This window comes from Impatiens glandulifera, chromosome 2 (assembly GCF_907164915.1).
Source record: "Impatiens glandulifera chromosome 2, dImpGla2.1, whole genome shotgun sequence".
Classification (NCBI taxonomy): domain Eukaryota; kingdom Viridiplantae; phylum Streptophyta; class Magnoliopsida; order Ericales; family Balsaminaceae; genus Impatiens; species Impatiens glandulifera.
In genome coordinates, this window is record NC_061863.1 from 49,063,455 (window position 1) to 49,088,103 (window position 24,649).

At 26.6% G+C, this 24,649-nt stretch overlaps 1 protein-coding gene across 1 annotated transcript; it reads right to left on the reverse strand.

Moving 5' to 3' along the window:
• Window positions 1-19: 19 nt before the first annotated feature.
• Window positions 20-3,281, reverse strand: LOC124926109 (AAA-ATPase At3g50940-like). Its single transcript, XM_047466276.1, has 2 exons — window positions 2,191-3,281; window positions 20-649 (listed from the first exon to the last, which is right to left on the reverse strand). The coding sequence occupies exons 1-2, from the start codon at window positions 3,196-3,198 to the stop codon at window positions 170-172; spliced, it is 1,488 nt and encodes a 495-aa protein (XP_047322232.1). The 5' UTR covers window positions 3,199-3,281; the 3' UTR covers window positions 20-169.
• Window positions 3,282-24,649: the final 21,368 nt, after the last annotated feature.

Genomic DNA, 24,649 nt, shown 5'->3' on the forward strand with positions numbered 1-24,649 from the left:
AGACTAATATATATGATCATGAATACAGTTTTTACATTCCTTTTTATTATAAATATTAAAACTTTTTATTTTATTTTTATTTAGAAAACCAATAATCCCAATCATAACCCCACCTCACAAAAGTTACTAAACTCAAACAAATATATTCCTCCACTTTGCTTCTCATTACTCATTGAGTATCACCAATTGTAATATTGCTACTAGTGCACTTAGTGTCCCCAACTTGGGCATCTAATTTTCTTTTGAGTTCATTCTCTTCTTCTTCCTCCTTTATTCTCATAACTTCCTTCTTTTCATTTTCCATAATTTTATATTTCAAGAAATGGACTACCCCTTCAAGAGCTATCTCGGGATTTTCGCTCTTCAGCAATTGCTCTGCGACTTCAGCTGGAGTTGCCATAGCCATCTCCAACACAGAGTTTACATTGTCGAATAGAGAGTGTTCGGTCAAACCTAAGTAATTCTTAGCTAGGGTTTGAAATCCACCAAATGTACAATAAGACATGTGGACGTGTAAGTCCATTCTGCCGGGTCGTAATAGAGCTAAATCCAACCGATCTTTGTGGTTTGTCGTGAAGATGATGATCCGTTCATCCCCACAACTAGACCATAATCCGTCAATAAAATTTAGAATGCCCGATAATGTTACCTGAAAGAAAGAAAAAATACTATAAAATCATTTGATTAAACATATTCTAAATACATCTAACTTAACTATTTTTCAAAGGTGTTCTTTATTACTACAATAGTTCTTGGGAGATACCAGCATTATAAACTCCTTTTAATCAAGATGTTATTTTAATATAGTTGAATCTAAAATGAAAGTCCTAGCTAGAGTAACTGTCAGAGAGTTTTGGATCCTCATTCTTCTATTCTTATTCTATGTCTTTCATTCATATATGTAAATAATATTTGTTATATTTGTTTTTTCTAATGAAATTTCATTTTTTTTTACATAATTAATAGATTGTTAAACCATTTTGAGTTAGGGGCGTTAACAGTTATGTTCGGGTCGGTTTGAGAAAACAATTTTAATTTATTGCTCGATTCGCTTTAATCGGTTACAAAGTCGATTTTGTCAGTACGATCTATTTTATTTGTTCGTCCATAATTATTATTAAATAATATAGTTATACATAAATTTTATTTTGAAAAACAAATATCAAATATTTGCTTAAAAAATAAAAAACAACAATATATATTATAATTTAAAGTAACACAAATATGGTCAATAAATGAAAATAAATGGATTTGGATCTAAATTTAAATTTAAATTTAGACAATGAAAAATATTAATAAGTTAATAAATATATATTTAATTAAATTATAAAATACTTATTCTAACAAATATTTTCAAATAATATTAAGACTAACAATACACTAAGGCCTGGTTTGATTTTGGTTATTTAACACGTGACTTGTCATTTATGCTGGGGAGAGAAATAAAAAAAAAAGTATATTAAATAAAATTTATATGCTGGGGAGAGAAATAAAAAAAAAAGTATATTAAATAAAATTTGAAAAATGGTCATATTCAGGAAAATAACATGGTTAGGTTGAAATAAATCCCGAACATATAAAATGGTGATGTTCGAAAAAATGACTTTGTTATGTTGAAAATAAATTCATAAAAAGTCGTCAGAGAAAATGACTATATTTAAAAAAATGGTCTTATTATTATGTTGAAAATAATCCATAAAAAAATCTAAAATATAGGCATGTTCAAAAAAATAACCATATTTGAATAGAATGCGGTTGTTAGGTTGAAAAAATATATATATAAAAAGTTTATAACATTGTCATTTTTTTTACAATTTAATAATTTTTTTTAGACATTGTTTTATTATTTCTTTTATGAAAATTTATATAATTTTTGTAATATTTTTTGTTGTTTAAATTATTTATATTTAAATAACTCATAAAAATCAAACATCATTTCATTCGTTCCCCTTCTATCAAATCACTTAATTAGTTAATTAAAATATTAAAATATTTTTTATTTTATTTTATATATAATTATTTTATAAAAAAAATATTCTAACTCCTCAAAATATAATTTTCTTTTTCTTTGACCTACCGAACCAACTCTAAAGTTTCCAATATATATTTATTTTTGTAATAAACTTTTTAATAAATTTTTCTAAAAAGTTATATTTAAAAACAGAAAATAAAAGAAAGAGATAGACTGACCTGGTTGGTTTTGTCGTGCTTAACTATGTTAATAGTCTGAGCCTGAGTGGACTGGATCGCCTTCATCATCCTCTGATCGGCCTTCCTATCCTCAAGATCAAGGCTGCAATCGATATCCTCCACAACCAGAATCGACTTGTTCGCCGTCGAAATCAACAGCCTCCTCAGATCCGAATTATCATGAATAGAGGTTAGCTCGAGATCATAGATATCAAAATTCAGGTAATTCGCAATCGCAGCGATCAAGCTCGATTTCCCGGTGCCGGGAGGACCATACAGCAAGTATCCTCTCTTCCAAGCCTTCCCTACCGTCCTATAAAACTCCTTCCTCCTGATGAACATATCAAGATCTTCAATTATCATCTTCTTCATATCTCCATCCATCGCTAATGTATCAAAAGTTGCAGGATGCACCAGATTAACGCCGGTCCAGGGACTACCATCGCTCGAGAATCTTCTGGTGTCGTGACCGAGAGTAAAAATCTTGAGATTCTTCCTCTGTTCGTTGAATTTGCGCGATTCTTCAAGGACGAACGGGAAGTAGGAATCGAACACTAACTGTTTGTGTTTCTTATTGAAAACAAGTCTATAATACCTAATTCGAATTTTGTGCACCTCTTGCGTGACCTGCCTCCATTTGAATTTTGCGCCGTTGAAATAATCCACCATCTTCTGATTCTCCGCCATTGAGGTGTAGATATTGGTGTCCTTCTCGGGCATGGTGACTCTGAAAGTTGAGGTGGATTGGAAGATCTTAGATCCTAAATAGATTTCAGCTGCCTTGTAGAGCTGATTGATGCCAAAACCGTCGAGTTCTTCGACGATGAGTGTGATTTCGGAGGAGATTGATTTGTAGATTGTTTTGATGCCTAATTTGAGATAATGGCGGACTTCCCATGGGATTAGGTCACGCGAAATCGAGCGGATGAGGACGACAGTAGCAGCAACAGAGGCTGCCGTGGAAATCGCTTTCTGCAGAGATGGCTGGAAATTCACGTCGGAGAACATGGTATCAGTCTTCTTCAACTTTTTCAGACAGAGTGGTTAGGGTTTATAAATAATTGGATTATGAGAACATGATTCAGTTTAACAAATATAAATATATATATATAAAAAAAGATTTAGAATATAAGATATATAATATAATATATATATATATATATATGTATATATATATTTATATTTATATAAAAGATATTATATAGTATAGTATTAACTATTTATTTTATTTTTATTTTTTTAATTTAAAGGTGATATAGAAGAAAAGAATTAAAGTGTTACATTATAGTTTTAATTTATAGGCTTAGATTAATTTAAGAAAAAATTACAATGTGGTAAGAAAGTTATTTAATTTCTTTAAACAGTATACTAGGGTTTCCAAATGGATAATCCATCATATTTCTTTATTTAGTTTAAATTAATTATTTTTTTAACAAATATAAGTTATTTTCTATTAATATTATTTCTTTAACAAATATAGGATATTTCTCATTAAAAAATTTAGAAAGATTTTTTTTTTTTTTAGTTTACACGGTTAAAAATATAAATTCAATATTATATATAAAATTACTATTATTTAAATGAATAAATTTTGATTTTTAAAAAAGAATTTAATGCAAATTTAATGTAAATATAAATTTGTAAATACATCAAATATCTAAAATTCTATAATAAAAATAATATAAGTTTAAAAAACATTAATTATTTGAAAAACACTTCAAAAATATAAGACCAGTCAAATAAATTAACAATGTAGAATAAAGTCTAAACATAATTTCAAACAATAAATTTTGTACCAAATTTATCAATAAAATTATATAAAGTTGTATGGGTATATTACTTATTATTATGCTTGTTTTTTTCACTATTTATTAAGTTCGGATAGAGATTTTTTTAAAAATCTAAAGGGAGAAAAAAAAAATGATTGATAATGATTTTAAGAAAGTAATGATTATTTTTAGTAAAAAAATTTAAATAGTATTGATATATATAAATAAAATAAAAAATAATAATTTAAAATAAAGAATATTTTAATATTTTGGTTCATAAAATAAGTGATATAATTGTTGTGAAGTGATTGATTGAAAATTTGATTTTCGTTGAATTTTTTAAAAAAACTCAAAGAGAATAAGGCTACAGATTGTATTAAAAGATAATAATTAAAATAATTAATAAAAAAAATTAACATAAAAACACAATTAAAAATTACATATTTAAATTATTTGATTTTAAATCAAATAAACATTTTTATTTCTTATTAGAACTTTGATTTGTTTCGAGTATTGAAAATACTTATATATTTTGTTAGGGCTTGTTCTCTTTTCTCTTTGGGTTTTTAAAAAACTCAACCCAGATCAATTTTCCAATCAACCACTCTTCAACAATCACATCACTCATTTCATTAACCAAAATACCAAAATACTCTTTATTTTAAATTATTATTTATTATTTTACTTATATATATCAATACTCTTTTAAGTCTTTTTATAAAAAATAATCATTATCTTCTCAAAATCATTAACAATCATTATTTTTTTCTCCTTTTACGTTTTTTAAAAAAAAAAAACAATTCGAATACGGCCTTAAAGATTTGAATCATCATAACTCAGGTAAAAAACACAATTAAGTATATATTCATCTAACTCCACCAAAATATATATATTTATAAAAATTTGACAAGATAGTTAGAAAAAAAATATAGCATAGACTTGGTATAAATAGTAAAATATGTGTTATCTCACCATCATGTTAAAATAAAAATAACATAAAAATATATAAATATTAAAAAATATTTCATATTCATCATTACAAACTATACAGGAATCACCATATACATGTGAAATAAAAAACTTAAATACATTTCATTTTAAAAAATAATTAAGTCAATAAAATTAATATTATTATAATAGAAAATTACACCAATGTTAAAAAAATATTTAAAAATGATATATATTTAAATAAAAAATATGTGGTGATTGATATTTTTCTTTCTAAAATTGAGTCGATTTTAAAAGTATATATAGGGTGTTTAATTCTTGTTATTCTACAAATAAATTTAAAATACATATGAAAATAACTTTAAAATTTATATAACATCCTTATCTTTAGTTAAATGTATTTTAATTTTTTTTATTTAGTTTAAATATTTTTAAAATTTTCTATTTATTTATAAAATTAGTTTTATTAAATATTTATTATTTATTTCTTTAAATTTAGTCTTTTTAATCAATAATATGTCATGTTTTTGTATTTGTTTAAAACGGTTTTCATCAATTTTAATATATAAATCTTTTACAAAAAAATCTATTTTATAATTATTTTTATAATCTTCTAATATATAATAATCATATATTTTAAAATATTCTCTTCTTTTTAGACCGGCTTATTTGTCTAGTTCCTTATTTAAATTATTATAATTAGCTGGGAATCCTTATACAAATAATATATTAATGAACCATATATATATATATATATATATTTATATATATATATATATATATATATATATATATATATATATATATATATATTTATATATATATAAATAACAAAATAAAATAAAAATAATGAACAAATATAGATACCAAAATTAATATATTCTTATAATATAACAAGATATATATATTTTTTCTATTATTATTTTTTATTCCCTAATTTTCTTCTATATTTATAAATTATAGTATCAAATTAGTATTTTATATCTTCTTTGGCATACAACTTATTTTATTAAATCTTATATTATTGATTATTGGATCTTCCGACCACAACAAATCAGATCAAATGTAAAGACTAAACGAATAGGTTTAACATATTAATTAATCATTACTCATTAGAACTAGAGTTAGGGATACATGATCAATAAAATTTTAAAGAGTAAATATATATTGGTTACCTTTTAAATTAATATACAAGTTAAAATAATAATAGTGTATAAATTGGTATATCGTTCATAAAGTTGAATGTGTGTACACATGATTAATAAAATCACAATTAAGAGTTTGAAAAAAAAATATTCTTGTACCAATAAATTAACCAAAATATCAAATTTATAAAAGGTAATGAATCTTATATAAAATAGAAATAAAATTTAAAAAATTTAATAAAAAATTTGTATAATACATTAAAAAATAAGGTATATTATTAGTATACAATAACAAATAAAATAATGTTCAACAAAAAAGTTAAACTAAAAGTAATAGTTAATAAATAATATAAAAAATATAAATATAAATATAAATCAATTTTCTCATAAATAAAATAAACAAATAACAATAAAGTTAATAAAGAATTATGAGATAATAATTATCAAGATCAATTTTAAATAAAAACAAACTTTATTCATTAACCTAAAAGATATTATAATTTGACTTATTAATATTAAAAATAAATAAGTGTATTTGTCAAACAAATTTTAAAACTAACAAAGAAAAATTTAATATACAAATTAAATTCTATCATTATATTAGATTACTCAACTTCTTCTTTACAATTACCTAAACCTTCTTAGGGTAATTCGTCTTTAAACCATGAAAGTGTAAATATTTAAATGGTTCTTCGGTTCTAGTACGAAGATTGAACTTGTGTGCATAAATTATAGAAAACAATTAATATAAGAAATATGTATTTGTAACCAATAATCCGATTTTCGAAAGCATCAACATCAATATGGAAGTAGTGTTAGACTTGTATGTTAATTATTGTGATAATAATAATAAATTTTGATTTTTTTTATGATATATATATATTATTTGTCAACATTTTTCATATACATACGATTATAATAGTCACCACCAAGGCTATCAAAATCGAGAGTTTGCGTAGAATCGTTAACTAGTTGTAAACTCGTAAAATCTAGAGTTTACGTGAAATCGTAAGAGTTTAATTTGAGAAAATAATAATTATATATTATTAATATTTATATATATAATTAAGTATTTTGTACTTATCCAATTTTAAAAAATTATATATTTTAATATAAAAATAATTAAAAAATAATAATAAATAAATAACACTATAAAAATTATATTTACAAAATTAATTATATTAATTAATTAATTTAAATAAATAATAACTTTAATTTTTAATTTAATTAATATAAAATTGTTTTTTTAAGTAAAATCGTATAAAATCGTAAAATCGAAATTATTTATAAACTCGTAAAATCGTAAAATCTTATTATCATAAATTTAAAATCGTAAGAGTTTACCTATTTAAGAGTTTATTTAAAATCAGACTCGTTAACCATATGTGAAATTGTAAAATCGTTAGATTTTAAGAGTCAACTCGAGATTTTAACAGCCTTGGTCACCACGTTTATAAATATTTGTCTGATATTGTCTTCACAAAAATTGTCATTTAGGAGAAGTGAATAATTGATGAATCACTTGATAAATCATAAATAAGCATAAAAAAAATTATAATTATATTAATAATTCACTTTATATATATATATATATATATATATATATATATATATTATGTGAAAATTTTTAAATTATTTAATACATTTGTTCCAAATTACCGAACTTACATTATAATATGTTTCTTATAAATTTATATCTCAAAAAAATTATAATTAAGAAAATAATCAAATTAAAAGTTTTACTATTTAATCTGTAAATATCATCCATAAAACATACTTATCTCATATTTCTCTTTTAAACGGTATCTTAGATAAATTAAACGATAAAAACTCAATATGTATAATCTAATATATACTAAGCGAAAAAACAAAACAAATAAAAGAGTTTATATATGTCAATAGAAATTAAAGACAAAGAAACTTTATAGATTTGAGCCATTTTAATAAATGAGTTGGTTCAGCATTACAGTCTCACATCACATGTTTTGTATAGTGGCACCACAAATTTCTTTGGGTAGGATCACTCATTTCTTAAACCAACCATAGGATTGTATAAGTTGGTTCAGCATAATAGTCTCACATCACATTTTTGTATAATGGCGCCACAAATTTATTTGGGTAAGATAACTCATTTCTTAAACCAACCAACCATACATACACAATATCATTGAATCAAATAATCAATAATTGATACGAATTCAGACTCCTTTGGCAAACACCTAAAGACACAAATGCATTAATTTCTCCATATTAGGTATGCACGTATGCCATCTCTGTAGAATGTAAAAGCAAATGATATAGTAATATGTATTGAGAGGGCACTTGGATCTAATGTATACTAAGTGGAAAAACAAAACAAATAAATATTTATATTTCAATAAAATAAAGAAACTTTATAAATTTGAGCCCTTTTGACTATGGTACATCCATATGTAGTTAATAAAACAGAGCAATAGCCTAACAAAGATATGCATAATGGTATTGTAATTGTTCATGTAAAAATTGATACCAACCGCGCTACGTTACTGATTCAGACCACCATTGCAACAAACCCTTCGATAGCCATTTATTTCTTTTAGAAGAGCTATGACAAAACAATTACACATATTATAAAATTTTTGAAGTTAACATAAATCTATACTACCTGAAATAAGCATATTCAAGAAAGTTGAAGACAAACGTGGTCAATCAGATCATAGAGCTAATGATGGCCTCTAACCAGCAACAAAGTCTTTCAAAGAGTGTCTAGATATATCTGCAACGACAATCAACAATCAAATTCTAAAATCTTTGTATTTGATAATCAAATATTTATGGCATAGTTATCCAACGTGTCATCATATATATATATATATATATATATATATATATATATACCATAAGGGAAGAAATCACTCATTTCCTAAACAAACCATAGGATCAGACTCTAGATTTTGTGAACATGTACCTATACAAGTATAGAAAAAATTGTGTCGGCAACCTATGCTAATGGCTTGAATAAGTTGGTTCAACATAATAGTCTATCACATTTTTGTATAATGGTGTAACACATTTTAATCAATCTACATCTTCAAACTGTTCTCGTGGAAGACCACTAAAGGCTAGACATTTGTATAATGGTGTAACACATTTTTTAGGTAGGATCACTAATTCCTAATCCAACTATAGGATCAGGAAAACCCAAAAAAATGTTAGTTATAGATGTTGTGAACATTTACATATACAAACAACGAACCCTTAGAGAGCCATTGATCTATTTTGGAGGAGATGTGACAAAAAAATTACACATATTGTAAAACTTTTGAAGTCAACATAACACTATACTATTTAGCATATTCAAGAAGTAGTTAAAGACAAATGTGGTCAATATGATCGTTGAACTGATGATGACCTTCAACCAGCAACATTGGAAGAGTGTTTTATGTATCTACAAAGGCATTCAACAATCAAATTTTTAACTCTTTATATTTGATAATAAAATATTTATGGCATATCTATCCAACATGCCATCATATATCTAACATAAGAAAAGAAATTACTCATTTCATAAACCAACTATATGAACAGACAAACCACAAAAAGTGTCAACTCTAGATGTTAGAAAGACATCTAACTTCAGAGAATAAACATTCAGAAACAAATTTTAGACATCATCCCAACTTAGATGTTTAGTATCTGAATTTCACATATTCAATGCTACGAGAAATAGCAAAATGTCTATTAACCCTAAATCTGATAAGATAGAGAATGTGCGAAATGCAAGTCACTCGATTAGAATTAGCTCTTAGTTAGAAAATGTCTGAATTAGCTATTAGTTAGAAAATGTCTGAATTAGCTATTAGTTAGAAAATGTCTGAATTAGCTATTAGTTAGATTTCTTCTTAACATCTAGAGTTACACTTTTTTTTTTTTTTGGTTTATATATATATATATATATATATATATATATATATATATAATAAAATAAAAGATTATATATATTTTAATTTATTTAAAAAATAAATATTTTAAAAACAAATAACATCTCTCACCAAAAATTTATATATATTAATTTACCTTCCTAATTATTTTTTATTATTTTCTCTCTCATCTTATATATATATACATATAATTTTTATCTCAAATTCTCTCATGTCATTACTATATCTCAAATTCTCTTATATATAAGATGAGAGAGAAAATAAAAAAAAATTAATTAGGAAGGTAAATTAATATATATAAATTTTTGGTGAGAGATGTTATTTGTTTTTAAAATATTTATTTTTAAAATAAATTAAAATATATATAATCTTTTATTTTATTTTATTATATATATATATATATAAACCAAACCACAAAAAGTGTAACTCTGGATGTTAAGAAAACATTTAACTCAGAGCTAATTTAGAGAATAAAATAAACATTCAGAAATAAATTTTAGGCATCATTCCAACTTAGATACTTAGTATCTAATTTTCACATATTCAATGCTACTACGAGAAATAGCAAAATGTCTATTAACCCTAAATCTGATAAGATTGAGAATGTGCGAAATGCATCACTCCGTTCATAATATATGTATTTATTACTACTATAAATATAAACCTCATTCGTGTCGTGTGCGTTTGCCCTTTGCCGACTCATTTCTTTTCCGATAAATCAGCTTATTGTCGCCGTCCAGAATTCTAAATTTTGTCTACCCTGTTATTGTCGGTAAATAATATAAACCAGTTAAATTGTCTATCATGTTAGGATGAGAAATGAAAAGAGAGATTACTCTACCTATGTTATGAGTTTGATCAAGTTGAGAAAATGGTGGATGTCACTCTTCCGTTCCTTCTCATCATTCTTCTTCCTCGTCGTCTTCATCGCCATCGTCATCTCATCGGCGGAAGAAGACGATGCACTCACCGTCTACGATGTCCTGCAACAGTACAATTTTTTGGTAAGTCTTTTATCAAAACGTATAACATGATACAAGATCAATCAAAATGTGTACATTAAGGATACATGTAAGGATACTTGTAGGTACAATATTGAAGAGTAGTGAGAGACAGCGCAAAGAATGCCACATCATCTTGCCAATCGATTCCATCTACTTGCACAACCAGCAAATAAAAAAAATCGGAAACCAAAACCAGCAAAATCTATAAAATAATGCGGATTAATGTGGGAGGTATATATGTATAGATTATATAATAAGAGAAAAAATAAAAACGGAAAGAAAGATAAATTAGTAATAATAAAAGAAGAGATAAATTAATAAGTATGAAATAAAACTTAAATTAGTAATGACAAGAGAATTTAAGATAAAAATTGAAAAAATAGTAATTATGAAAGAAGAGATAAATTAGTAATTATGAAATAAGAGTTAAATTAGTAACTATATAAATTTTAGGTGAGAGATGTTATTTGTTTTTAAAATATTTATTTTTAAATAAATTAAAATATATATAATTTTTTATTTTATTAAAAAAAGTATAAAATTTATTTGTGTGATAATATGAAAAAAATTGTATTTATATAAAATTATTGATAAATGAGAATTATATTATAAATATTTTTACATACAAATAAAAGATATTTAATATTAAATATAAAATTATTAATAAGGTAATATATATTTTATATAATTTGTGTGAAAACATATATATTATATGAGAGATAAAATAAAATAAAAACTAAATAAGAATGATAAATTAATAAATATTGTAGGAGAGATAAATTAGTATTTATGGATATGTAATTATGATAGATTAGAGAAAATATGTAGAAACTCAAATTAATGTGGTGAGAGCTTGGATATCATCCTATTTTTTTTTTATTAAGCATCATTTTATATATATATATAAATAACAGGCAAATTAATAATTTACACAAAAATAGTATTATTTTTTTTTAGTAATTATTATATCATAATAACCTCATTAGCATGGGAAATTTGACGAAATGACTCTCATAATAGGGGTAGATGAGTCGGTGACCAGCGCATAATTTTAAATACGCTGGTGACCACTTCATATTTTTTTGACGAAATTGCCCATGTCGCGAGACGCAACCGCCGGATGCAATGTAAAAAGTCCACAATCGCGAGACGCAACCCCGGTTGCGAGAAGCAACCGTCATTCGCGAGACGCAAATTTATTTATTTTTTAATTTTTTTGGGTGGACTTATCAAAAATCAAAAATTCGTCTCGCGATTGCTAGTTGCGTCTCGCGAATGTCGGTTGGTTCTCGCGATTGTGAACTTTTCACAGGACATCCAATTGTGTCACACAACTGGCGATTGCGTCTCGCAACGGGGAAATTTTTGTCAAAAAAATATGAAGTGGTCAACAGTTCATTAAAAATTATGCGCTGGTCACCAGCTCATTTACCCCTATTATGAGGGTCATCTCGTCAAATTTCCCTATTAACATTACGATAATAATATAATTGTAAAATATTAATAATTATAAATAAAAATAAATAAACTAATCACTTCCCTATCACATATATAATAATTATTTTTTATATATAAATTTCTGAATTTAAACTTAATTTTGTATATACTAAAATGAAGATACAATAACGATTAATTATACATTATATATTTACAATGAGTTATTAATATATTGTATTGTTTTCAACTCTTATGTGGTCACTCATGGATGCTTTGTTTTTTTAACTTAAATTACTTATTTTTAAATAATTTATTTTCATTTAAAAAAGTTCGATTGAAAAAACAAGTTAACAAAGAAAAAAAAGACCAAAAAAACAAAGCACGAACGCAAACAAGACAAATGAAGAAATCTAAACAAACATGACAACTAAAAAAAATAAAGGCATAAAAAACAAATTACACCAAATATTAACTCTCTAGTCAATGTCTACACATTATTTCCTATAAAGATCGTCCAAGATATCAATGATGCACCCCGCTGAAATAGTCGATTTTCCACTTTGAATCTCCACTAAGGTGGTGATCAAATAACTTTGAAAAAATCTCACTAGACGAGTTTTTTTATTAAATATTCTTTTATTTCTTTCCATCCAAGCAATCCACCAAATAATGACCTATAAAGGAAACCATTTATTACTAAAAGACAACTAGCTATACAAATACGTTCAAGCTCCCAAAAGCTCACAAGTGTCTTTGACATAACATAATCAACCTTCAAAGAACACTAGAGTAAATTCTAAATAAGTCTCACTTAGTCATAGTAAAGAAAAATGTGTGGCGCGTTCTCCTAGTATTTTAAACACAAATGACATCGGCTAACCGAAATAATCCCCCTCTAGTACGAAGTCGATCATCTGTAAGGAGACCTCCATGTATAACACACCGTCCAAAAACGACATTTTAGATGGTGTTCTAGCGCTTCACAATGCATGCCAAGGATAATAAATTTCTGACTTAGTATCTTTTAAGTAATAACAAAGTTTAACGCTAAATGGTTCTTGATTGTTCTAGGCCATAGTGTCATCAATAGTGACATTCAAATATTTATCTTGAATTTGATTGAGCAGAACCCTAAGTAACAATGACTCATCGTAAACAAGTCTTCTTTGAAATATAATATTGGGTTGAAAATTACATCTCATGGTGTCAAACATCTCGTGAACTTACTTATCACTACATATGACAATTTCAAACAAACTTAGAAACGTCTTCGCTAAACATTTATCACCACACCATGAATCATGCCTGAAGCTAACCAATTTTTCACTACCAATTTTGAAGATCAATTTATCTTTAAGTCAATTTTTTTTAAAAAAGGACAAGGTTGGATCGGACAATTGTGGCTAATGTTTTTCCAAAATCCACAATCATATTTCCCTTGGACTTGTTTGGTGAAGCAACCAGACCCGTCATCACCATACTTATTTTTGATCACCTTAGCCCAAAGACTTTCTTTTAGTAGGTGCAAATGAGTTACGGGTTGGAGGCCTGATGTGGAGAGGTAGAGAAGCATTGTCAAGTCGACAATTACAAGAACAAGTAATTGAGAGGTAAAGACAATTAGAATAATAGTGAAACAGATAAAAAGAAATTTAAATAGTTAAAATGTGGGTTGACACTGGTAAAAAAATAACCTTTACCGACAGATATTACCGAAAGTTTTATAAAACTCTCCTAATTGATCCCGAGAGGAACAAATCTTTCGTTATTGAAAATAGATTCCGAGAGGGGTCTAAAACTTTCGGTTTTACTAATTAGTACCGAAAGTTCTACAAGAAACTTTCGGTTTTGACATTCCCAAAAATTCAAAAAAATTCTAAGTGTTTGGAGTTTGGTTAATTGCGAAGGTTATTCCAAAAACTTTCGGTTTTACCTTTCTTGAAATGTTTAAATACGAAGGTTTTCCATTAAACCGTCGGATTTGACTCATCCCAAAAAATTGAAAAAATATTCTAAGTTGGAGAATGATTAATTACGAAGGTTCTTTAAAGAACTTTCGGTTTTACCTTTTCCTGAAATTGTTAATTGTAAAGGTTTATCCTATAAATCTTCGATTTTGACTCATCCAAAAAAAGACAAAAAAATTTAAATCCCGTGATTCTTATTACCGAAGGTTTTTCAATAAACCTTCGGTTTTGAGAATAGTCAAAACCGAAGGTTTATTAAAAAACCTTCGGTAAATACCTTTATAAATACAAACCCTACCCCTTCTCTTTGGGATATCCCAAATTCTCTCTCCAAAGCACCCATATTTGGGTTGCTAATGTAGCAAACGCATAATTTTTTTTTCTTTTACATTTTAACCCTTCAATTTTTATTTTATCAATTTTATATATTAAACTTATTTATATAATTAATTTATATAATTAATTTATATAAGTTATTTATATTTTAATTTATATGTTTTTTTTTATTTATATGTTTTATTTGTTTATATTTTATTTTTTATCCTATATTTTATATTAAACTTATTTATATAATTATTAATTTAATTAATTTATATAATATATTTTATATAACATAAATTTATAATAATATTTTAAAAAACTATAATAATATTAAAAAATAAAATTACTTTAATATATATATATATATAATATTTTTAATAAATTTTTATAATTAATTTATATTTAAGTTTAAAATATTTGGATGATATTATAATATTGTGGTGTAATTTATAAGTTTGTAAAGTATATGGGTGATATTAAAAAGTTATAAAATTTGATGTAAGAAAGAATATTATAAGAATATTCTTTTGGGTTTGAGAATAGGTTTTTCGGTTGGAGAAAAATTACTGTTTGATGTGACATTTACACCAAAATGAGTTTAAAAATGGGTTTTTCGGTTGGAGATGGTCTTAGAACTTTGATTTGTTTCGACTTTCGAGTAATGAAAATACTTATATATTTTGTTAGGACTTGTTCTCTTTGGGTTTTTAAAAAACTCAACCCAAATTAATTTTCCAATCAATCACTCCTCAACAATCACATCACTCATTTCATTAACCAAAATATCCTTTATTTTAAATTATTATTTATTATTTTATTTATATAAATCAATAATTTTTTAAATCTTTTTACCAAAAATAATCATCATCTCCTTAAAATCATCACCAATCATTATTTTTTTCTCCCTCCTTAAAATCATCACCAATCATTATTTTTTTCTCCCTTTAGGATTTTTAAAAACCCGATCCGAATAAGGCCTTAAAGATTTGAATCATTGTAACTCAGATAAAAAAAAAAAACACAATTAAGTATATATTCATCTAACTCCACCAAAATATATATATTTATAAAAATTTGACAAGATAGTTAGAAAAAAATATAGCATAGGCTTGGTATAAATAGTAAAATATGTGTTAGCTCACCATCATATTAAAATAAAAATAACATAAAAATATATAAATATTAAAAAATATTTCATATTCATCATTACAAACTATACAGGAATCACCCTATACATGTGAAATAAAAAACTTAAATACATTTCATTTTAAAAAATAATTAAGTCAATAAAATTAATATTATTATAATAGAAAATTACACCAATGTTAAAAAAATATTTTAAAATGATATATATTTAAATAAAAAGGTGATTGATATTTTTCTTTCTAAAATTGAGTATATATATATATATATATATATGGTGTTTAATTCTTTTTATTCTATAAATAAATTTAAAATACATCTGAAAATAGCTTTAAAATTTATATAACATCCTTATCTTTTGTTAAATGTATTTTAATTTTTTTTATTTAGTTTAAATTTTTTCTTTTTATTTATAAAATTAATTTTATTATATATTTATAATTTATTTTTTAAAATTTAGGCTTTTTAATCAATAATATGTCATGTTTTTATATTTGCTTTAAACGATTTTCATCAATTTTAATATATATAAATCTTTTTAAAAAAATCTATTTTATAATTATTTTTATAATCTTCAAATATAATAATCTTATATTTTAAAATATTCTCTTCTTTTTAGACCGATTTATTTGCCTAGTTCTTATTTAAATTATTATAATTAACTGGAATCCTTGTTTACAAATAATATATTAATGAACCATATATATATATATATATATATATATATATATATATATATATATATATATATATATATATATATATATATATATATATATATATATATATATATATATAACAAAATATATATATAACAAAATAAAATAAAAATAATGAACAAATATAGATACCAAAATTAATATATTCTTATAATATACCAAGATATATATTTTTTTTCTATTATTATTTTGTATTCCCTAATTTTCTTCTATATTTATAAATTATAGTATCAAATTAGTATTTTATATCTTCTTTTGTCATACAACTTATTTTATTAAATCTTATATTATTGATTATTGGATCTTCCGACCACAACAAATCAGATCAAATATAAAGACTAAACGAATAGGTTTATCAAATTAGTTAACCATTACTCATTAGATAAACAGGCAAATTAATAATTTACACAAAAATAGTAATTTTTTAATTTTTTTTAGTAATTATTATATCATAATAACCTCATTAGCATGGAAAATTTGACGAGATGACCCTCAGGTAAATGAGCCGGTAACCAGTGCATAATTTTAAATGCGCTGGTGACCACTTCATATTTTATTTTGACGAAATTGTCCTTGTCACGAGACGCAACCGGATGCTATGTAAAAAGTCCACAATCGCGAGACGCAATCCCGCTTGCGAGAAGAACCGGCATTCACGAGACGCAAATTTATTTATTTTTGAATTTTTTTTGTGGACTTTTCAAAAAAATAAAAAATGGGTCTCGCGATAGCCGGTTGCGTCTCGCGAATGTCGGTTGCTTCTCGCAATTGTGAACTTTTCACAGGGCATCCAGTTGTGTCTCGCAACCGGCGGTTGCGTCTCGCAACGAGGGTATTTTTGAAAAAAAAAATGAAATGGTCACCAACGCATTTAAAATTATGCGCTGGTCACCAGCTCATTTACCCCTATTATGAGGGTAATCTCGTAAAATTTCCCTATTAGCATTATGATAATAATATAATTGTAAAATATTAATAATTATAAATAAAAATAAATAAACTAATCACTGCCATGTCACATATATAATAATTATTTTATATATATAAATTCCTGAATTTAAACTTAATTTTGTATATATTAAAATGAAGATTAATTAAACATTATATATTTACAATGAATTATTAAAATATTGTATTGTTTTCAACTCTTTTGTGGTCACTCATTGATTCTTTGTTTTTTTTAACTTAAATTATTTTTTTTTTAAATAATTTATTTTCATTCAAAAAAGTTCGCTTGAAAAAAACGAGAAGTTAACAATGAAAAAAAAGACAAAAAAAACAAAGCACCAACGCAAACAAGACAAATGAAGAAATCTAAACAAACATGACAACTAAAAAAATAAAGGCATAAAAAACAAATGACACCAAATATTAACTCTCTAGTCATTGTTAACACATTATTTCCTATGAAGATCGTCCAAGATATCAATGATGCACCCCGCTGAAATAGTCGATTTTCCACTTTGAATCTCCACTAAGGTGGTGATCAAATAACTTTGAAAAAATCTCACTAGACGAGTTTTTTTATTAAATATTCTTTTATTTCTTTCCATCCAAGCAATCCACCAAATAATGACCTATAAAGGAAACCATTTATTACTAAAAGACAACTAGCTATACAAATACGTTCAAGCTCCCAAAAGCTCACAAGTGTCTTTGACATAACATAATCAACCTTCAAAGAACACTAGAGTAAATTCTAAATAAGTCTCACTTAGTCATAGTAAAGAAAAATGTGTGGCGCGTTCTCCTAGTATTTTAAACACAAATGACATCGGCTAACCGAAATAATCCCCCTCTAGTACGAAGTCGATCATCTGTAAGGAGACCTCCATGTATAACACACCGTCCAAAAACGACATTTTAGATGGTGTTCTAGCGCTTCACAATGCATGCCAAGGATAATAAATTTCCGACTTAGTATCTTTTAAGTCATAACAAAGTTTAACGCTAAATGGTTCTTGATAGTTCTAGGCCATAGTGTCATCAATATTGGCATTCAAATATTTATCTTGAATTTGATTGAACAGAACCCTAAGTAACAACGACTCACCGTGAACAAGTCTCCTTTGAAATCTAATATTGGGTTGAAAATTACATCTCATGGTATCAAACACTTCGTGAACTTACTTGTCACTACATATGACAATTTCAAACAAACTTAGAAACGTCTTCACTAAACATTTATCACCATACCATGAATCATGCCTGAAGCTAACCAATTTTCCAAGATCAATTTATCTTTAAGTCAATTTTTGCAACAAAAAAAGGACACTGTTAGATCGGACAATTGTGGCTAACGGTTTTCCAAAATCCACAATCATATTGCCCTTGGACTTGTTTGGTGAACAAACTAGACCAGTCATCACCATACTTATTTTTGATCACCTTAGCCCAAAGACTTTCTTTTTTAATCGAATATCGCCGACACCGCATAAAAAGGAGATCGTTATTAAAAGACGAGATGTCCATAATTTCAAACCCTCCTTCCTTGATTCTCTTCTTGATCTACTCCACCGAATCAAATGTCTGATATGAGACTCTAGTGTAACTTATAAAAAAATTGCGCATAAGTCTCTCGATGTTAACTTCACGCTTCTTGGGATTCTGAAATAAATAATTAAAAAATGTTAATAAATTAAACTATAATCACCAAAAATCTACGCTTCAATTTATAATATTAAAATAATTATTTTTAATTTTAAATAAGTAAAATCAAAATAATTAACTCCATGGTCAAAACACATATTTTAAACAATTAATTAGAATTAATTAATGTGTTAATTAATCAAATTAATTAAGGGTTAAGGCCAAAATAAAAATATAAAATTATTTGGGATAAATGTTGTACCCATAATGTTTCAAATAATTTTAGAAAAATTAAAGGACAAAAATAAATAATTTTAATGAATTGTTGTATCTATTTGATCTAAAGAAAATTATTTATTTAAATCCTAAAAATATATCAAATAAATAAAATAAATTGGTAAAATATTTACCATATTTATTTTAATATTATGTGTATTTAAAAAGATCAAAATTAAAAATAAAAAGGGTGAAAGAAAAATCAATTTCAAATAAACCCTTAAGGTTTTAATAAAAAAATCAGTAATTCAGTGTAGCCAAAACCTAGAGGATTTGATGCAACAGGATTTACGGCCATCGAATGAACGCATGGTCTTCATCAAATGCGCTAGAGCGCTCTGCATATCCGGTTGTAACCGAAGGAGCGCACTTCCGGTTTACAGCGGAATAACTAGCGGAATAGCTAGCGGAACGCTAGCGATTGATAGACCGATGAGGGATCACCAACGAAATGCCAAAAACAGACGAAATGACGTTGTTTTTGGCTACGATCTTCTTCTTCATCGCGACGCCACGAGGATAAGCATGAAAGAGCTGTGAAGATTTTGGCTTTTTGGAACTCATCTATTTGTTGATGGTTTTGATTTATTCAAAGGTCAAAATGATCACTCTACGATGGTGATCATTCTCCCTACAATCGTAGGCCTCGTCACTGCCTACTCCGGCGAGTTGACTGAAGAACAGTCAAAATACCATAAATGTATGGTGGTTGATTGAACACGTGGTACATCAGGGCTTGAGAAGGTGAAGAGGCAACGATTTAGGTCAATCCCCCTCCCTAGATCGCCCCGAGTGATTGGCATTATCTTCTGGAACGTTGCTTCTTCACTTCGGAGTTTAGAGTGAGTTAAAAAAAACTTAATGAACCATTACTTTAATATCTATTAAACTAACCAACTTTTCTTAATTGCAAAAACCGAGTACGTTTAATTCGAGTAATAAGTCGCATGTTGTGTACAAGAACCATGTGGGCAACGTCTCATTTTACACAAGTCGAGAGGCAGAAGGTGCGTTTTATCATTTAATATGAAGTTTATAATTTTTTTCATTCTTACTATAATGTCTATTATTGAATTTGTACATGAGAGGACTACTGGACAAACCCCTAATTTTATTGTCCTATTTCTCCACACGCATACAAAAAACCAACTCTACATGATCTAACTCTAAAGGTCCCCGCTATTATTTCTGAGAAAGTTGTAAATCGTGTTTATAGGTTTAACTTGAAACCTATTTACATATGTATTAATCAAAATTTAATTTATGTTTGTAGTATGCATTGCGCACTACCATAGAATAAGATCCGAGTCAGAATGAGCTACAATTGACAGAGTACGCGTTCGAGTCTCAACGACATGGTAGAGTCATGGGTATGGGATCCGGCGTACATTCTACATCATTTAGAGAAGATGCTCGGGGAGTGCATCGAGTAGTCGGCGCACTTACACGCAGCAGTTACGCGATGAGAATTGGGCTCTATAGGAGGATGCAAAAAGAGCGTGAAGTTGAGAGACAACAGTCATGGGAGAGCGTGAAACTAATATACACAAGTTGAGGGAGTGGATGCACGACGAGTCGATGGAGCTGCACAGACAAATGGCCACGATATTATCCATGTTACCCAAATTATTGGTGATAGTATCAATAACGGTTTTTCAAATCTAGAGGCGTTATTGGTAATAGTATTAGTAACGACATTATCTTTAGAGAGTTGTTATATATATATATATCACAGTAATGGTATTACCTTTGGATAGTCGTTATCAGTAACGGTTAGTGGCGAATCCAAAGCCAGATTTCAACGGGTGCTTCAAAATTTATCAAGTATAATTTTTTTACTATACAGCACTTATATAAAAAAAATAAAAGTATAATTAATAATGATAATAATAAAGATACAAAATCACGTCGATACTAATAAAATATTTATCCTTTTACAATTCAACTACTACTAGATGTACAAACAAATTGAGACAATTGAGTTCTTCGGATTTTCATTTGTTGTAAAATTTGTTCGTTTTTAAGTATGGCAAAAATCTCCTTCTCGATGTATACTACCAAACTGTCGTTCAACCACTCATCACTCATTTTGTTATAATAAATTGTGATAATTTTGAGGGTAAAAATTTTTATTTTTATTTTCCAAAATGTGAATTGATGTTTAATTGGTTTTGATTATTTAAATAAAAAATAATATTGTATTTTTTATTTTTTAAAAACTTTTTTGTCCCATCATTTATTTTAAAATTAATGATAAAAAAAATTAATTTTTTGATTAATTCTAACAAATATGATTGATTTTGTTGATAAAATAAAAATTTTAATAATAAATATTAATCATTGAATCATTTAATTTATCAAGTAAAATATTGTTAATTTTATTTTTATTAAATTTAAATTTTAAATACAAAATAATGTTTTAATAAATAACTCATTTTTTTTATCAAACAAATATTTAAAAAAAATCCTAAATAAACCCAAGTTCAAACATGCCCTAAGTCCCACTCATGGACCACCATGTTTTATTTTATGTTTAATATTTTATTATTTAAAAAGTCGACATTTAATAAACCACCGCACATAAAAAGATTCCTCATCCTCATTTGCCACATGTCACTTGTCGAATATCATCTTTTCATCCACTTGATCATTTCAATCTCAAACAACTTCCTTTGAAACTCCGGCCCTTCGATTCGCCCTTGGTGACGGCTATAAATACAAGACCCGGCCCGTTACATCTATTAATATCAGTAACACGGTTATGATGTCGTTACAGATACTAATATATGTAATAATAACTTCAAATGTAGTCACGGATACTCTTTTGTATCAGTGATGGCAGTTTAGTGACGATGGTAACGAAAAATAAGATTGTTACTAAAACTGATCAGTAACGGTCTTTTCTAATTTTAGTGATGGCTTTAGCCATCGTTGATGCACATTTTCTACCAATGATCGTTGAGGATTAATCTATAATGAAACAATATATATTTTGACGAGGATAAACAAATTGCTTCTAATGATTATTTTTGAACAATGAGATCACATATGTGAGAGAGAAGTGGGGTCGCTTCGAAGAAATTGCACGACTCAATTCTAGACTCTCTTACGGAACCAGACACGTGTTCCATGGCCAAAACGGACACAACTATGAGAGTTTGACATGTATCAAAAAAATTATATGTGAAAATGTATAATCATTTACATAAAGGCAAAATAGTTCAAGGACATCGAGTTTACTAATTAGCTAGTAAATTATATGTTTTCACATAGGAATGTTCAAATGGTTACACCCAGGGGCGGAGCCACCCATGGGCTAGGGTGGGCTCCAGCCCCACCTAAATTAAAATCGTAAAAGAAAAATTGTTATATATGTGTTTGACATGTGAGTCTTAGCCCAGTTGGCTATGTTATTGAAATGTGAGTATGAGGTCAGGTGATCAAACCCTGGCCTCACCTTTAACTAATAGTGTTTTATATTTCTTAATTTTAAACTATTTTAAAAATTTATAAGAAAATATAAATTAATATTAATAAACAAGTTAAAATAAAGAATTTGATATCCCTACTCAAGAACTTAACAAATCTCCTAGAATTGATGTTGATGTAAGTTCTCTTAAACTTGATCCAACATTACGTATTCCGATATAGAAATATCTTTTTAATCAAAAGGATGAAATTAGACGAGCTTATATCAAGATGGGGTCATATCAACCTATTAAGGATGAGTACCCGCCGACCAAATTTGGAAATCAAAATCGACGGTTCCAAAGTCATTGGTTTAAGAAATTTACTTGGTTAGAATACTCTCCTTTGAAAGATGCTGCTTTTTGTTTTCCATGTTTCTTGTTTTAACATAAGCAACCCCCAAAACCTACATTTACAATAGATGGATTCAAATATTGAAAGCGAGTTAATGATGAGGATAAATGCTTTTTTGTTATGCATATAAGATATAATATTTCACCACATAATATGGCAGTTGAATATCTTGATAATCTAATGAATATCCTTGTCATATTGACAAAATACTAAATGCACAGTCTTCAGATGAAAAACAAAATAACAGATTACGGCTTACAACAATTATTGAAAGCACTCGGTGGCTTACTTTGCAAGCGTGTGCATTGAGAGGGCATGACGAGTTTCCATCTTCTAATAATCGTGGAAATTTTATTGAAAAAAAAGCGGAACATAGAAAGTTAAATCTGAGATGTAAGTTGGAGTCAGCCCCAGGTAATTTTTCATCCTGGCTCCGCCCCTGGTTACACCTACATCATGTGTAGCATTCAACTATTGAACATTTCACCGAATTAATCTTTCAATTTTCTTTAATGTGGGAGATTATTGAAATTTTAAATTAATTCATAAATTCCATTAATGAATAAAAATGAGAATTTAGGTACATAAAATCAAATAAAATTCAAACGAAATTCAAACGTGAATTAAAGTGTAAAATTTGATCCAAATGTATAATTTGAATTGATTAATTTGAATTAATTAATTTAAATTTGTTAATTATGTAATTAACATTTAATGGCTTGAAGAACAATTATTTCGGTGCAATTATCAAATTAAATATATTTAATTTTGTTAATTATTATGTAACTTTTATGAGATTATTGTTATCAATTTATTAGCAATATAGAAAATCATGCAACATGTCTTTTCTAATGAAGAGGAAATGTAAAGGGCAATGAATAGACAATCGAGGTCAGTCATTGGATCAATAATTAATGGTTAATTTTATTTATATGAAAATTTATCTTTTCAACAATATAAAACCCCTTATCTCTAATCAAAAATCTCACCACATCATTTTATCATTTCTCATTTTAAAAATCTAAAAGTTTTATCCTTATTTTATAAGTGTTTTTCGAGTTTTTCGCTTGATATTTTCCGTTGAAACCTAGATTTGTTGTACCTTAGGAGACAACTATTTACGATAAACTTCAGTACAAACGGAAGACGATGTAATTGTTTTAAGGGAAATGTGTTTAACACATACCTTAAATCAAGCCCTCTAAATGGTGATTTTATTTTCTGTAAATTATAGTTCATTTTTTTGTTGTAACATCGTATTTATATATTTTTGTAATTTTTTGGTGAACGACCAGGTTGGAAAAAAAATCAGAGAATATTTAAAACCAAAATAGGTCATTAAAGATTATTCAAAATGTCATTATCATGACGATGTCGGAAATTAAATCTGGAAAACTTG